Source organism: Auxenochlorella protothecoides (genome assembly GCF_000733215.1).
Source record: "Auxenochlorella protothecoides strain 0710 unplaced genomic scaffold scaffold122, whole genome shotgun sequence".
Lineage (NCBI taxonomy): Eukaryota > Viridiplantae > Chlorophyta > Trebouxiophyceae > Chlorellales > Chlorellaceae > Auxenochlorella > Auxenochlorella protothecoides.
In genome coordinates, this window is record NW_011934146.1 from 30,912 (window position 1) to 46,370 (window position 15,459).

The window sequence follows — 15,459 nt, forward strand, 5'->3', positions numbered from 1 at the left end:
ACCCTTCTTCCCCCCGGGGTGCTGCTTCAACAGCCACAGCATGACAATCCCAGCCAGTCACACCCATTCAATCCAATGGAGCTGAACATCGAGGCTTTCTCATGATTTCCTCACCCCATCACCCCCCCCCAACACAAGACTCACCGACGTCACGGTCGGCGGTGGTGTTGGAGTAGGAAAAGCCGACGAAGGCGGGGGCCTCCACAAAGAGGACGTTGGCCTTGGTATTCCAGGAATAGTCGTTGGCCTGTAGGTTGCCGCGCGTGGTGGGGAAGAAGGGTCCCAGCTCCGACATGAAGCCTCCCGCCAGCGAGGAGCAGCCCGGACCCCTGCCATCCCGGGTGGCCCAGTGGAGGAGCGCTGCGGCTTGGACACCAGGCACACCTGGACGGACATGCACCAGATGCCACGGGTCCAGAAGTTGACCCAGGTTTCACCCCACACCCACGCACCCATTCAGCCAGAGCACCAGCGGGTCGGCGGCAGGGTCGTCCTGAGACTCCACAAACACATAGAAGAGGCTGCGGCCAGCCTCTGCGTCCACCGTGATGTACCTGCGAACGGCAAGGGGAACGCATGTGAGATCAAGTGTGCTTCAACACCGCCTGGAAGGTGAGCGCTCCTGGCAAATGGTCCGGATCCACCATGGGTCGACAGGCTGTGGCTTGGGGTGGGGCCATCATGCGGAGGACCCTGCCCCCACCTCACCCGGAGTAGATGTCGAACTCATCATCCTGCAGGTTTCCCCATCCAGGGAGACTAGACACCTTATCAGCAGCGGCCTCCTTGGTGAGATGATTCTTCGTGGCGCGTGATCGCAGGAAAAACGGAGCATCTCCGGAACTGATCCCCTGGACACACGAGGCGAGAGCACAGACCGCAAGGGCCACCCACAATTTGTGCATCTTGCCACAAGCCTTCAGAGTATTGTGAGGGGTGGATCGTGCGACCCTGTGCCTCGCACCGATGTAATGGATGTGTGGACTGGCAAATCGCGTCGTCCAGGGTTTCTCCATTTCCCATGTCTCCTGCATCACTGATCCAAAATCTTGTGCAAGGCCTCCGGCCAGTGAGCGATTTGCAACAGAGCGAGGAAGAGGAGTATGATGCAGCAGCGTAGGTGGCTCTCCTTTCAGCACTCCTTGTCATCGCTTGTCCTTCTTGTGTTTCTTATCCTTCTTGTCCTTCTTGTCCGACTTGTCCTTCTTGTGCTTCTTATCCCGCTTGCCATGCTGCAAGGGTACAGGGTGGGTGAATGAGAAATTGCAAAGTCATCATTGCTTCAATCGCTAGCCCACGCCATTCAATTCAGGAAATGCCCAGGTCTCGGCCTGCCTACCTTGCCACCAAGCCGTTCCAACACCGCCAGTGCGTCTTCTATACTGGATATGCCGCCGCCTTCCCTTGGTGTGGATGTGGATGGCGCACTTCCAGGGACCTTGCTCTCTCCTGTCATCCAGGCGGGAAGGACGTTGCCCCTACCTCGTCCCCTGCAAAGTGAGGGCATGGGGAGGAGGGAGAACTCGGGTGAAGCACAGCATGCCCAGCAGCGACCGGGCGACCCATGGATGCACACATCGACGTCTGCACAGTGTTGTGCCGATTGGAGATAGCGATGGCACTGTCCCGAGTATTGCTGCTGAGGCGCCGCATGTGAGACGTGTCTCTGAATCGGGCTCGACGCCATGGCTCGAGCGAGGGTCCCAGCCGGTCGACCGGGGCGGTCCCGCTCCACGAAGGCCGGTGCGCCCACCCACTCCCCGCTGGACTGGCTGGATGACTACGAAGCTGTCAGCGCCTGGATGGCGCGGCATGACCTGCATGCCGCGCTGGAGGCTGGGGACGGGCTCGCCTGGGTCCCCGACTTCCTGCCCGGTGCAGTGGCTGAGGCTGCGCTGGCCTGCCTGGAGGCCATTCCCCCCTCCGCCTGGAACGCCACGGCGGCTGTCGAGGACGCAGGCGCCAACAATATTGCCCACGAGTTCTGGTCCACCAAGTCGGCGCCGGGGACGGCCCTGGCCCAGCTCCTGCGCGCCTTCCCCCTGCTCTCCCCGCGCCACGACTTCACCGCCTTTTCCGCCGCCCGCTACGACGCCCGCCACCACATCGCGCCGCACGACGACCGAGCCTACACCCCCGTGCTCTGCGACGATGGTGGGTGGAGGCGTGGGTTGGGGGTGAGTGTCGGTGGCACAAGGGTGAGGTAGGGCAGGGATAGTCCAGGCAGGCACCGGCCGTCTGCTGTTCAGCGCGCACCTCCTGCACCTGCTACACTCCCAAAATGCACCCCAAACGCACACAAAACACGCCTCCAGGGGCAATCGTGCAGTGCTCGCGCGACATCGCGGTCGTGTACTACCTTACCCGCAACTGGAGGCCGGAGTTCGGCGGCGCCTTTGTGGACATCGCCGGCGGCGGCAGGGAGTACTGCCCCGCCTTCAACACGGCGGTCGCCTTCACCATCCCACGCTGGCACGCGGTGACGGCAGTGGTGGGGCCCAGGCCGCGCTTCTCCGTCTTCGGCTGGTTCCTGGTGCCCGGGATCGCCTACCCCCTGGGGGACGGCGAGCGCGACGCAGCGGCGGGCAAGGGGCCGGCCCCCGAGCGGTGGTTGGAGGAGGGCGAGGTGGGCCGTTTGCCGCAGCGCTGCAAGCTAGGCCGGCGGCTTCTCCGACTGGAGTCCCGTGGGCTGAGCTAGCCGGCTGCCCAGGGCACGGCTGAGTCGGGCCGGCGCCCAGCTGCTGGTTGCTGGCATGGACTTTCCAGTGGAAGGCCCGAGGCATGGATCGCGGCCGCCATGGCAGCTGGAGGCACGCCACCCCTTGCGCATGCCAGCGCTGAGCCCGCCACTCGCCACCTCCACCCACTCCAGTATCCCCCCCCTCCTTCCTTCGGCCTCCCCCCCAACCCCTGCATCAACTGCGCACCTGGGCGCCAAGGCAGCTGCTCCGTTGCTCCCGCTGCCCGGAGCCACAGGTCCATCTTGGCCAGCCCGCGCCGGGCCCGCTGCCGAGGCCCTCACTCCCTCGCCGCGCGGCAAAGGCCTCTCCTCCTCGCGGACCATGTCGTAGCGCTTGTCCTGCCCGCCGTACTGCACCACGTCTGCCCCCAGGTGGCCCCAGTCCACCACAGCGTCGTGCGTCGTCGCCGCGGCCGCCCCAATGGGGGCCTTGCCCTGGGGAATACAGCGGAGGGAAGGGCACCTGAGGTGCAGCACTGGCTTGCCCACGCACCAGATGGAGAGGGGGAGGGGAGAGCACACTGTGGAGCGCTGTGCACCCCCCAGGCATGCAGCTGAGGCTCCCCGTCCTGCCCTGCCTTGCTGCTGCACCAGCGCATGTTATAAGCCCACACCATGCCAGGTCAGGCCACAGGGGCTGGGCAGCTCGCGGGGCGGGCGGGAACAGAGAGATACCCCGCACCCGTGCAGGGCGACACTCGAAAAGAGAGGGTCGTCCACGCCCCGCCCTGCCCTCAAGGTCAGCACGCCATCCCCGCTCCCTGTGGCGACGAGCAACCCCCCATTACCCCCCCCCCAAGTTCCCACTCAGCACCGCACACCTGCATGGGCCCGCCCCCGGCGCCCCTAGGCTTGTACTTGAGGCCGTTGGGGTCCAGGTCGGTGCCGTCCCGCTGGGAGACGAGCTTGATGCTGGCGGAGACGCGGGGTCCACGCTCGTCCTCGCCCACCTCCACGATCTTGACCCACACGGCCTCGCCCACGGCCAGCACCTCGCCCATCTCCCTGACCTTGTCCTCATCGGTGTCCTCCTTTCCGAAGAACAGGTGGTCGCTGATCTGCGGGGGTGCAGGACGTGGTGCTGGGACAGGGGGTTGGTCGGAAGTGAGTGGCAGCGGTGCTGGGCCGGCCAGGTTCGCCCTCCAGAAGCATGGGTGGAGTGGTGCCCTGCGCCTCTTGCCTCGGCACGCGCCACCCTGGGGTGCTGACTTTGTGGACCCCGCCCCCAACACAGCATCTGCTTCGGCTCCTGAACACTCCCCTCCCGGCTCGGCACCGTGCCGCCCTCCATGACCAGAGAGCCCAACTCCAACCCCCTGGGCTCCCCGCCTCACCTGGGAGGAGTGGACGAGGGCGTACTTGCGGAACCCCTCCAGCTGCACAAACACGCCAAAGGGGCGGATGGACTGCACCGTGCCGCGGTGGACGCTGTCCAGCTCGGGGGGCAGGTCGCTTTGCGGCGCGCCCCCCTGCCCGCCACCGCCGGTGCCGCCGCCGCCCGGGACGGAGAGCAGGCGTCCCTCGGGGTCCAGGTCCGTGCCGTCCTCCTGGGACACCGCCCGCGTGCTGCAGGACAGCCGGGTCTGGCCGGGGGCGGGTCCGGGCGCGTGCGCCAGGACCTTGACCCAGACCCGCTCGCCCGGCGGGAGGAAGAACTCCATGGCGTGCACGCGCGCTGCATCGTCGTCCTCGCGTGTGAAGCGCACATCCTCCGCCACCTGGGTATGGTGCACCAGACCCTGCCGTCGGAAGCCGTCCAGCTCCACAAATGCGCCAAAGGGGCGCACCGACACCACCCGGGCATGGTGGATGCTGGAGACGGGGGGGATTTCTTCGTGCTGGGGCAAGCCGGAACCGCCACGGCCCTGGTGCCGGCCGTAGGCTCGGTCTGAGGCAGGATAGGGGGAGCATAGTTGTGGTGCTGAAGGGGAGGGGAGGGCACAGCCCGCAATCAGAGGCAGGGACATTCTACAGCCAACGTGGCCCGTTGAGCCTCGTGATCCGGCGGCAATATGATCGTATCGACTATCACTGTAGGATAACACCCAAAATCTATCGACCTGGGCTGGGAGAGCGGCGGTAGCGTCGCCTTGGGGGGCTTATGGACCGGGCAGGTCTGGAGCGAGGCGGACTCCTGGAGCGGGGACGTCGCTCTCTGCGCCGATCCCTGCTCCTGCTACGAGATATTCTCCTCTGATTCCTTGGAGAGTCTGGTGATCGCCTGCCCCGCTCAGCATCTCGCCGGCTATCTCGCCGGGGAGACTGACTCCTGCTCCTGCTCCGCCTCTTCGCCCCTCCATCCCAACGCTCAGGAGAGGGCGATCGAGGAGCCATCGCACAATCAGTATTGTAGCATCCCGATTCACATGCAGTGGACATGCATGCGCACATGTCTCTTTCAAGTGAATTCACAAGCTGCCGGCAGTGCCACGCTGGCAAGCCCCGAGATCACTTCTGTTGTAGCTCCCCAAGCATGCAATTACATCGGACCCATCACCTGGCCAGCAATCATTGTGCGAACTTCCAAGATGTATGGGTGCCTTGCGGATTAGAGGGTTGGATACCCAATCTCGCACATGTTGGACCAGCTTCTGGCTCGACAGACGGCGACGTGCGCGCACGAGGTGGGGCTGGCTGGTGGCTGAGAGCAGGGCTTGACCATGTGCATATGATGTTGATAGGATCACATCGCTGCGGTCGGCTGGGAGCAAGCTGCGGGGGCATCCGCTCACCTCCCTGCAGGGCCACCTCTCAGCCAGCGTGCTCCAGGAGGCCATCCACCTGGTGGATGTGCGCCAAGAGGAGGTGCGGGTCGCAATTGAAGCCAGGATCCAGCTGATTTGTCCTTCGATGGCTTTGTGGGGTGGCCTGTGAGACTGATTTCGTCCTTCCCCGATGACTGCTGCTGCTCCTGACCCTGGAAATGGGTACCTCAGCGCTGGCCCCCCTCACAACCCCCACTCCCTCCCTCTCAAAATCAGGTGCTGGTGACACTGTTTGCTGGCGTGGCGGAGCGGTATGCATCGCCCTCAGAGGACTGGCCCCCGCCCGCCGAGGAGGCTGCGCACTGCGAAACTTTGGCGTCCATCCCGCCGGGCGCTGACGCCGCCCTGGGCGACCTCGTTGCCCAGGCCCAGGCCCTGGCCGGCCTGTGTTGCACCACGCATGCCGTGCAGAGCAGGCTGGAGGCCCTGCGGGCGGCCGCCGCGGCCGCATCCAGGCTGGCCGACTTCGACGCTGCGCGGTCGGCCGCCCGGCTAGAGGCCGCGGCCGACCTGGCGCTGGGCTTCGACGCCGGCTCGGACTACCTGGACGAGGCCATGCTGCGCACGCTGCGCGCCCGGCGCCAGGACCTGCACCTCCACCTGCTGCGGGAGGCGGCAGCCGCCGCGGCAGAGCCGGGGCCCGCCGGCTCAGGCGTGTGGGCCGCGCTGCGCACGCTGGGCCTGGTGCCGGAGGCCGTGCGCGGCGCTGCGGCCGCCTTTGCGGAGGCGCGCATTCCCGCGGCCCTCGGCGAGGGCCTGGCCGCCGGCACGGGCGCGGGCGAGGGCCCGCCGTCCGGCCCCGTCCGCCGCTCCGCACGCCTGCTATCCCCCGCGCCTAGCTCAACATCCTCCTGCGCGAGCGGGCTCGGCGCGGGGCCCAGTGTGGAGAGGGCCCTCTACTCCGCCCTGAAGACGCTCTGCCGGGAGGTCAGCTGATGAGGGCTTTGAGATGATGGGGGATTGCGTCTTGTCCTGGGATGCTGTTCCCCTGGCAAGCGGCCACAGATGGATGCGGAGCGGGACTTGCATTGCACGTGCGATTCCTGGGCAGATCCTCTGCCCTCATGCCCACCACCATGAAACACGCAGACGATGGAAGGGGATGCCGAGCTGGTGGCTGCCCTGGGAGAGAGCCTGTGGCCTCAGCTTGCAGAGGCCTACATCCAGGCCTGCCTCAGCCCCCTGCTGCCAACCCCTGATTGCGCTGAGGCAGAGGTGTGCAGAGGGGGTTGCACATGGGTGGTGCTCTTGGGGGATACCACACGACCAGCCAACGTCATGACCTCAGGGTCATTGGGACACACCTGCTGCTTGCTAATGCATTGTGGCATGCCTGCATCCCTTGTCGATTCTCAAAGCGATGTGCTGGGGATCCTCTGAGGTCTTGAACCCCCCTGCATCCCTCTTTCTACCAGGACCTGGCCTCGTTTGGGCGGGCCGCGGGAAGGGGCAGCAAGCTGGAGGCCAAGGCACGCACGCTGGGCCTGCTGGGCCCAGATACGGCGTCAGAGGGGCCCATCGCTGCGTACATCCGCGAGGCCATGGCGCAGTATGCCCTCAGCAGCCGGACCAGGTGGAGTGGTGGGGAGGGATTGCATGGAGGAGTGATAGGGGTTACAGAGCCCAGGAGCTGGGGGAGGGGGGGGGGGATGATATCTTCCACCCATATACCAATCTCGCCAGCCAAAATCCACCCTCATCAGGCTGGTGGAGGCCTCGGCGGCGTGCCTGGCGTCCTGGGACTCGCGCGACACGCGCCTGGTCAGCCTGGCGCGGCCCGGGTCGGAGGACGGCGCGCCGCCGCCGGCAGACCAGCCCAGCCTCCTGGTCAGCGCGGCAACGGCGCGGCTGCTGGCGCTGGCGCGTGCCGCGCTGGCCTCCGCCTGTGAGGCCGGGTCGCCCGTCTTGGCCCAGGCCGTGGCGGCGGGGGTGGTGGAGGTGGCGGCGCTGATCGCCGAGTTTCGGCCGCTCGAAGGCGCTGACCAGCTGCTGCTGCCCTGGCCGGCGGCGCTGCGGCACAACGACTGCCAGGCGGCCTACCAGCTGCTGGCGGGGCTGCCGCACGACCTCGCGCCGCGGCTGCAGGCACTGGTGCACCGAGCGGTGAACTTTGCCAATCCGGGCGCGCGCGTGCGGCGTGCAGGGTCCGACGCACTGGCGGCCATGCTGGCCGCGCAGCGCGCCGAGCTGGGCGCGCTGGCGGCCGACGCCGGCGTGGGCGTGGGCGGCGGCCTGGACGGCGCGGGCGGGCTGGCGGCGCGCCGCGGCGCGGCGCAGCTGCTGGCCGGCTTCCGACGGCTGGGCGTCACGCTTCGCGAGGCGCTGGACCTCAGCGTGCGGCTGGAGGTCGTGGCCGCGCTGGTTAACGCCGTCTGCGACCAACTCCTGGGTGGGTTGAAGGTTTGGCCCCGGGGGGGGGGGGGGGGGATGGGCGGGTGTGGGAGGGGGGGGATGTCTCCGAGTTGTCAGTGTGCTGCTGTACCCCAGCAGCTGTGAGCAGTGGGGACTCCGGGGTGTTGAAGCGTGCAGGGGCTTGCCTGTGGCCCTGCCGTGTGCCGTTGTCTGCACTCCCGCCCTCCCCCCCTGCCCATCCACACCCATCTCTCACCCTCGATACCCCTAGCAGAGGCCATCCTGGGGGCTAGGGACATCTCGGTGGACGAGTCGGAGCGGCTGCCACGCCTGTTCAGGGAGTTCACCGATGGCGTGCTGGATGCAGGGCTGGGGCTGGGGAGGAAAGCGCGGGAGGACGCGGACGTGAGCGCGCGGGAGGCCCTGCAGCACGCCACGCCGTCCCTGGCCAAGCTCAAGGCGAGGAGGGCAGGAAATGGGGAACGTGGCCCGTGATGGGTGCTGGGGAAAGACATGGGTGGTCGGGTGGCTGGAGCAGCCATGTTCAACCGTTGGCTTCCTTGCCTGTCCTTGGCATCGCACTCGGGTCCGGCACCTGTCACCAGGGCATACATGTTCATCACTGCAGCCTCCTTGTCGACATCCCCACTCATGCATTCCTCCCACAGGAGGTCCTGGAGCTGGTGGAGATCAGGCTGACCGAGATCGCGGCGCGGTGGGAGGATGGCAGGCTCAGCGCCCTGGGGCTGGCCCCGCAGGAGGTGGCGCACCTGGTACGGGCCCTGTTCGAGGACACGCCGGCTCGCAGGGCGCTCTTGACGGCCCTGGGCAAGGCCCGGTAGCTGGGGCTGGTGGTGCGGTGTGTGCACCCACCAACGCTGTGAACCTAGTGAGGGGGGGGAGAAAGTTGTGAAATCACAGGATTGTGGGCATGACTCATTCTGGGAAGATGTTCATGAGCAGGGATCGTGGTCCTATGTATCCTCACTGCGCCCCGGCTCCGGCGACAGCGTTGCCGGAGCGTGGGAGATTCGCAGCGCCGACGCCTCGAGCAGGTCGCTCGCCCCGGGTTACCACGCTCACCCCTCCTCGAGGCTATACGATGCACGCCCGGAATAGAAATGCCACCACCCACTTGAAGAGACCACCAGCTCCGGCAAAGGCTTCGAGGAAGGACTGCAGTCAAGGAAACACATCTTGTCCCTGGTCGAGACCCCGGAACCGTCCTGCAACCACCCCAACAAGTCCCGACGCACTCGGCCTCGCAGCCCCCGGCGCGTTTCCGAAAGGTTTGTAATGCTTTCATGTGGGCAATTTCAGCAAGAAGGATCCTCCACTCCTCGTGCTGCGGCCCCGATCAGGTCCCACTCTCCATGTCCGACGCCTTCCATGCCACTTGCAGGGGTGACCACAGGCCCAATGCCGCCCAGGGGAAGGTGCTTCCTGGTCACGCTTCTGGTGCTGGCCACAGCCCTCGGCGCACGAGCCTCCATTGCCGCCCCCGTGATCACCAATGTCGAGCCCGGGAACCAGCAGGTCACCCTCAGCTACCAGCGCATCCCGACCAGCGTACCCCCCGTCCGGCAGATGTCGATCGCGTGCACCGACACCCGCATCACCCCCGACCCACAGAACGCAGAACGTGAGTAGGGCCTCGTGTACTGAGCGCCCGGGCTCGGCGCCGTACCATGTGTGACGGAGGAATGCAAAGGGTGGGTGGGGGTGGGGGATCATTCCCAGCCGGGCCATGCTGACATGTTTCCCAAGCTCCGCCCAACACACAGAGCAAGTCTCGGTGCTGCCCAACGCCACCTCCGTGACCATCACCGGTCTGACCAACGGCATCTACTACACCTGCACACTCAAGGCTAGGGCCTGGACCTCCAACAGCCTGTTTGCGCCCGTGACCCAGTCCCCCACCTCCGAGTCCTCCCCCGCCTTCATGCCCACGGGTAGGGATAGGGGGTCCCGGTGGGGATGAGCCTTACTAGACCTGCTGACTACTTCCCAGACAGCCCGTGTTATGTTTCCCTGGTCTGCGCTCCTTGCACAAGGGGGGAAGCCATGCTTGACGTGCCTCAGCGCCATTCACTCTTCTTTGCTGAAAAGCATCCCTGGCTCACCACCAACCCCCCACACCCCAACCCACGCAGCATCAGCAAAGGCTCCACCAAAGACCTCACCATCCCTCCCACCCCGGTCCCTCCGTGCGTTGCGCCTCTTGGATGCATGGAGCGCGGTCTACCTGCATGCACCTGTGCCGCGCCGTGCCTTCTGCTGCTCATCCCAGTCACTGAACGATCTCCCTCCCCTCCCAACCCACAGCCGCGCCCATCAACATCGACCTGGAGCCGGGCCAAGATGGCACCTCCATCACGGTCAGGTTTGACCCGCCCAAGGACGGCGCCGCCGCCATCTCCTACTACGTCGTGGCCTGCGCCCCGACTGCGGCCAACTCTGGCGCCGTCAGCCCCGCCAGCCGTGAGTTGCTGAAGGACGGGCAATTCATGCAGCGGGAGGGGCCAGGCCGGGCGCGGGCATGTTCAAAGGCCAGAGAGGGGGCTGGTCAACACAGGCACCCTGCCCTTTCTCAAAGCCCATGTATCATCTCCCCTCCGCCCGCCATCCACCCATCCCAACACACGCGTCCCACCCCCCATCCCCATTCCAGGAGTGGTGCCCGCCTCCAATGCCACCCTGGCGTCTGAGGTCAAGGGTCTGACCACGGCCGTGGAGTACAAGTGCGGGGTGCAGGCGCGGAGTTCCACCTCTAGCAGCTCCACCGCATCAGCCTCCGTGGTCACTGGCACCACCAGTGCGTTTCCAGCAGGGTTCCTGGGCGTATGTCGGGGTGACTGGGGCCACTGCCCTGGAATACGGCCGTCAGGGTGCCTCCCCCCGGCGTGGCTGGCGATGGGCTGGGGCAGGCGCGCGTCTGCCGCTCACCCCTTTCTGCCGGGCCCGCCGTTGCCTGCTCGACCCCACCGATGCATTCAGGAGATCCTACGTACATTCCCCCTTTCCCCCAGACACGCCGCGCATCACCGGGACCCGGGTGTCTGGCAACACCGTCACGCTGACCTTCACGGCGCCCACAAACCCCAACCTGGGACCCGTGGCCTCCTACGCGCTCTCTTGCCTCCCCGAGGGCAGCGTGTCGGCGATGAGTGGCCCCGCCGACAGCACAGCAAGTGAGCGCCGAGGGTGAAGGGGGAGGGGCCATCCCCTGCACCGCCTACTGCCCTCCCTGCTAGCAGGGCATCTGGCTGCCACATGGAGGGTCAATGTGAGGTGCTCTGTCCAAAAACGCCTGTGTTGCCACAGATGTTCCGCCAACATCGATATTAAGCTTTGCCACCCCACTCCCACCCTGCAACCCGCTTTCACAGACGAGCTCAGCGGTAGTGTGGGCTCCGCATCGGTGTCGGGCCTGACCCCGGGCAAGTACATCTGCACACTGACCGCCACCATGTCCAACAGCAAGAAGTACTCCGCCTCCACGAGCGTCACCGTGCCGTCTCTGGCCTCCGCCACGCCCGCCCCTGCCCCGACCGAGTGGTTGGTCTCCCCCAGCCCCAGCGCAGCCCCCTCCCCAGCCCCTGTCCCCAGCCCATCTCCCGTATCCAGGCCTCCCCCCCCCAGCCCCAGCCCAGCTCCCGTGCCCTCCCCAAGCCCTGCTCCATCCCCGGCCAGCCCAGTGGTGAGGCAATGCTGGATCTGGGGAGGTTGCTGGGGGCTAATGACCCCCCTTCCTGCCACAAGCTCCTGTGTGTCGCGACCTGGGCAGACCCCTCAAGCTCACGGCTAATTCACCTCGCCCCTTGCTCCCCATTTGCGCAGGCAAGTCCGACCGTCTCTGCCGCAAGCACCAGCCCCAGCCCCGTCGCCCCCGCGGCGGAGTCACCCGCCAGTGGGGCGTATGGTGTCACTGGAGCAGTGGCTACCCTGGTCATGGCTGGCTTCTCTGCCCTGCTCCTCATCCTGTAGACCCCCCCGCCCGTTTATTTCATTCACCCAGTACTGTCGCTGCGTTGTCCTGGAATGTAAGATGTATGGCAAGAGGAGGGCGTGAGGGCGGAATGCTGGGACCATGTCATGCGATCTTGCATTAAGGATAATCTCATAATAAGCCTGGCTTGGCGGCGCCGACGTAACGCTCAGGTGGCTGGGGGTACACCTTCGTCTTGCTTCCCGAAGGTGCTGAACTACTTCGTCTGAAGCCCTTTCCATCCGGGATCCAATATGACACCCGACCTTACTGGGTGGCAGAACCCGCGACCCTCTCCAGGTTTAAACTTCGCAATCCCAGCGGTTTCGGCGTCTCTTCTCGAGTTCGATATCTCACGATCGAACCTTAGGACACGTGCTGCGCGACTGCAGGGCGCGCGAGGGTGAGGGACGTGTGCTGCGATGCAGCCCTCGACGGATCGCCCGGAGAGGGTACCCCTGAGCACCCGGTTGGGACCATCCGGACGCGGACCGCCGAGGTAGCAGCCGGAAAGAGTCTTACGACTCCAGGCCAGATCCATCGGGACACAATTTGCATTTCCAAGGACATTGACGCACCATGAGAGGTGGGTTTTGCTGTTGTTACCGTGAGAGTCGAGGAGTGCCCTGATCGGGTTGTGGGTGTGGCACTGGGTGGAGACGGCATATTCTGCAGCACACTTTGAGCACGCACAGACGCTGCGAGAAGGGTGTCTAGCCATTGCTTTATGTTCATCAGGGCATTATATTGTATTACATCCATGCATAACATGCTTATTGTCCCCGTAATCATCTCATGCCCCCCCTCCGAACCCTTGCAGACAACAAGCCGATGGCCCTCGCGGCCGCCGCGATGCTGCTGCTGGCCCTCAGTGGGACGGCCATGGCGCAGCAGACGGGCATCTCCGCCCCCAGCATCACCACCGTGAAGCCCCTGAGTGGTGGAGCGGACATTTCCTTCACCCCCGGCACCGCCGCAGACGGCATCACCATCACCAACTACGTCATCGACTGCATCCAGGGAGCCGGCACCATCGACCAGCAGACCTCCACAAGTGAGCAGGGAGATGCTTGGTTGCATTGGAGTTCATGATCGAGGGGGGAGCATGCTGCTCCATCGAAGAGGTCAGTCCTGCCGCCTCCGAACCGGCATCGCTCCATGCTCATGCGACCCCATGCCTTTCCCCGCAGTGGTCGTTCCCGCCAGCACCTCCAACAAGGTCACCGTGTCCAGCCTGAGCAACGGCCTTGCCACCACCTGCACCCTCACCGCCCGCGGATCCAACCCCAGCGGCGGCATCCTGAACCGGGTGGTGGACTCGGCCGAGTCTGCTGCCTCCCCGCTGTTCACCCCCGGCTCCAAGCAGACCGTGTCCGCAGGTGAGGTGTTGGCCGAGCAGGTTGTCTCATAATGGGGGTGTTTTGTAGTTTTAAAGGCACGCCATTATTACCCGATGAAGCTGGCCATGCTCTCATACTTGCTTGCTCGCCATTCTCATGCTCCCACCTCCTCCTTGCAGGCGAGTCAGCCCCCGCTGAGACCACCCCCGAGGCCGTCGCCGTGCCCGAGCCTGCCAGCCCCAGCCCCAGCCCCCAGGCGAGCCCCAGCCCCAGCCCCCGCGCCAGCCCCAGCCCTGCTGCCTCCGCTCTTGATGCCCCCTCCATCACCGGAGTGAAGGCCACTGACGGCGGCGCAGACATCACCTTCACCCCCGGCTCCAGCGATGCCAGCTCCTACACCATTGACTGCGTGCAGGCCGCCGGCACTGTCGACCAGCAGGAGGTGTCCCAGACAGTGGCTGCCCCCAGCAACGGCAACAAGGTCTCCGTCACCGGCCTTGCCAACGGCCTGCGCACGACCTGCACCCTCACCGGCCGCGCCGCCAACCCCAGCGGCGGCCTTTTCAGCCGCAATGTCGAGTCCGCACCCTCCGCGGCGTCCCAGAGCTTCCTGCCCAGCGCCAGCGCAGGGTCTTCCACTGTCGCCCCCCAAGCCGCCACCACGGCCCCTGCCGAGATCGACGTCGCAACGAGCCCCAGCCCCAGCCCCAGCCCCAGCCCCAGCCCCAGCCCGGTGCCCAGCCCCAGCCCCAGCCCCAGCGCTGCAGTCACCAGCGTGCAGGCGCCCACCATCACCAGCGTCAAGGCCACCGATGGCGGCGCGGACCTGCGCTTCACCTCCGACGCCGAGGATGTCGCCGCTTTTGTCATCGACTGCGTGCAGGCCGCCGGCACCGTCGACCAGCAGGAGGTGTCCCTGACGGTTCCTGCCCCCAGCAACGGCGACAAGGTCTCCGTCACCGGCCTCGCCAACGGCCTGCGCACGACCTGCACCCTGACCGCCCGCGCCACCAACCCCGACGGCGGCCTGCTCGACCGCTTCATCGACTCTGCGCCGTCTGAGGAGTCCCAGAGCTTCGTCCCCGCCGCCATGGCGGGAGAGTCCTCCACCCCCGCCGCCGTCACCGCCGTCAGCCCCAGCCCAGCCGCCGCCAGCCCCAGCCCGGTCGCCGCCAGCCCCAGCCCCGTCGCCGCCAGCCCCAGCCCCAGCCCCGTCGCCGCCCCTGCCGCGAGCTCTGTGGCCGCCCCCGTCATCCGCTCCGTCAAGCCCGTCGACAGCGGCGCCGAGATCACCTTTGCGCCCTCCACCACCGCCGGCGTCAGCGCCTACGTCGTGGACTGCATCCAGGCTGCCGGCACCGTCGACCAGCAGGAGGTGTCCCAGACCTTCAGCCCCTCCTCCTCCAACAAGGCGGTGGTCAACAGCCTGTCCAACGGCCTCTCCACCACCTGCACCACTCACCGCCCGCGCCCCTAACCCCAATGGCGGCTTCCTGAGCCGCAGCATCGACTCCGCCCCCTCCGCTCCCTCCCCCACCTTTGTCCCCCGCGCCGGCTCCTCCCAGGCCATCGCCGGCAGCCAGGATGCCGTGGAGCCCGCCTCCCCGGCCGCCAGCCCCAGCCCCGCTGCCCGCCCCAGCCCCGCTGCCCGTTCCAGCCCCGCCGTCAGCCCCAGCCCCGCCGCCACTGCCGCCGCCGCCGCCGCAACCGCCCTGGCCAGCCCCGTTGTCGCCCGTCTGACCACCACCGACGGCGGAGTGGACATCTACGTCGCCACGCCCGCCAGTGCCACCATTCCCGCCACCTCCGCCTACGTCGTGGACTGCATCCAGGCCGCTGGCACGGTGAACCAGCAGGAGGTGTCCAACACCCTCCCTGCCACCGCCAACGGCAAGCTTTCCATGACCGGCCTCGCCAACGGCCTCCCCACCACCTGCACCCTCACTGCCCGCGCCTCCAACCCCAACGGCGGCTTCCTGACTCCCTACGTCACCTCCAAGCCCTCCGCCTCCACCCCGGCCTTTACCCCCGGCGTCGCTCGCACCATCACCGGTGAGGTTTGGGGTTGTCTGCAGGGAGCTTTGGGGCTTGTGTCCTGTCAAGAGTGACCGGCCTGCTGTCCACCGACTGCCTCCCTGCCTGGACCCTCAGCTCCCCCTCCCCCTCCCCCCCTCCCTTGTGCAGTGCCAACCCCCCAGCCCCCCCGCCCAGCCCTCCCCCAAGGCGTCCCCCAAGGCTTCGCCAGCAGCCGTCGCCGCGGCCAGCATCTCCCCG

The 15,459-nt window shown here is 66.6% G+C and overlaps 7 protein-coding genes across 7 annotated transcripts in view; 5 read left to right on the top strand and 2 right to left on the bottom strand.

Annotated features, from left to right (window-relative positions):
• Window positions 1-905, bottom strand: part of F751_0997 (Serine carboxypeptidase-like 22) — a gene marked incomplete at both ends in the record, with an annotated part of 4,084 nt that extends 3,179 nt beyond the window's left edge. The window contains 3 exons of the mRNA XM_011397869.1: window positions 145-329; window positions 453-554; window positions 709-905. Coding sequence (XP_011396171.1) covers window positions 145-329; window positions 453-554; window positions 709-905 — 484 coding nt within the window. The remainder of the gene's footprint in view (window positions 1-144; window positions 330-452; window positions 555-708) is intronic.
• Window positions 906-1,685: 780 nt separating this feature from the next.
• F751_0998 (hypothetical protein) lies at window positions 1,686-2,698 on the top strand (the record flags this gene model as incomplete). The annotated part of the gene is made up of 2 exons (XM_011397870.1): window positions 1,686-2,154; window positions 2,316-2,698. 2 exons carry the CDS (start codon window positions 1,686-1,688, stop codon window positions 2,696-2,698), a joined length of 852 nt encoding a protein of 283 aa, XP_011396172.1.
• A 217-nt stretch (window positions 2,699-2,915) lies between these two features.
• Window positions 2,916-4,707, bottom strand: F751_0999 (Nucleolar protein of 40 kDa; the record flags this gene model as incomplete). Its single annotated transcript, XM_011397871.1, has 4 exons — window positions 2,916-2,927; window positions 3,023-3,175; window positions 3,562-3,798; window positions 4,075-4,707. The coding sequence occupies 4 exons, from the start codon at window positions 4,705-4,707 to the stop codon at window positions 2,916-2,918; spliced, it is 1,035 nt and encodes a 344-aa protein (XP_011396173.1).
• Window positions 4,708-5,316: 609 nt separating this feature from the next.
• Window positions 5,317-8,699, top strand: F751_1000 (hypothetical protein; the record flags this gene model as incomplete). Its single annotated transcript, XM_011397872.1, has 8 exons — window positions 5,317-5,364; window positions 5,483-5,545; window positions 5,722-6,201; window positions 6,595-6,720; window positions 6,921-7,078; window positions 7,209-7,642; window positions 8,132-8,262; window positions 8,526-8,699. The coding sequence occupies 8 exons, from the start codon at window positions 5,317-5,319 to the stop codon at window positions 8,697-8,699; spliced, it is 1,614 nt and encodes a 537-aa protein (XP_011396174.1).
• Window positions 8,700-9,276: 577 nt separating this feature from the next.
• F751_1001 (hypothetical protein) lies at window positions 9,277-11,844 on the top strand (the record flags this gene model as incomplete). Its single annotated transcript, XM_011397873.1, has 7 exons — window positions 9,277-9,499; window positions 9,642-9,809; window positions 10,183-10,338; window positions 10,529-10,672; window positions 10,887-11,048; window positions 11,247-11,415; window positions 11,703-11,844. The coding sequence occupies 7 exons, from the start codon at window positions 9,277-9,279 to the stop codon at window positions 11,842-11,844; spliced, it is 1,164 nt and encodes a 387-aa protein (XP_011396175.1).
• A 796-nt stretch (window positions 11,845-12,640) lies between these two features.
• Window positions 12,641-14,662, top strand: F751_1002 (hypothetical protein; the record flags this gene model as incomplete). Its single annotated transcript, XM_011397874.1, has 3 exons — window positions 12,641-12,899; window positions 13,036-13,224; window positions 13,365-14,662. The coding sequence occupies 3 exons, from the start codon at window positions 12,641-12,643 to the stop codon at window positions 14,660-14,662; spliced, it is 1,746 nt and encodes a 581-aa protein (XP_011396176.1).
• Window positions 14,663-15,086: 424 nt separating this feature from the next.
• The window catches only part of F751_1003 (hypothetical protein), a gene marked incomplete at both ends in the record, with an annotated part of 3,743 nt that continues 3,370 nt past the window's right edge, over window positions 15,087-15,459 (top strand). The window contains one exon of the mRNA XM_011397875.1: window positions 15,087-15,237. Within this exon, the coding sequence (XP_011396177.1) occupies window positions 15,087-15,237 (151 nt within the window). The remainder of the gene's footprint in view (window positions 15,238-15,459) is intronic.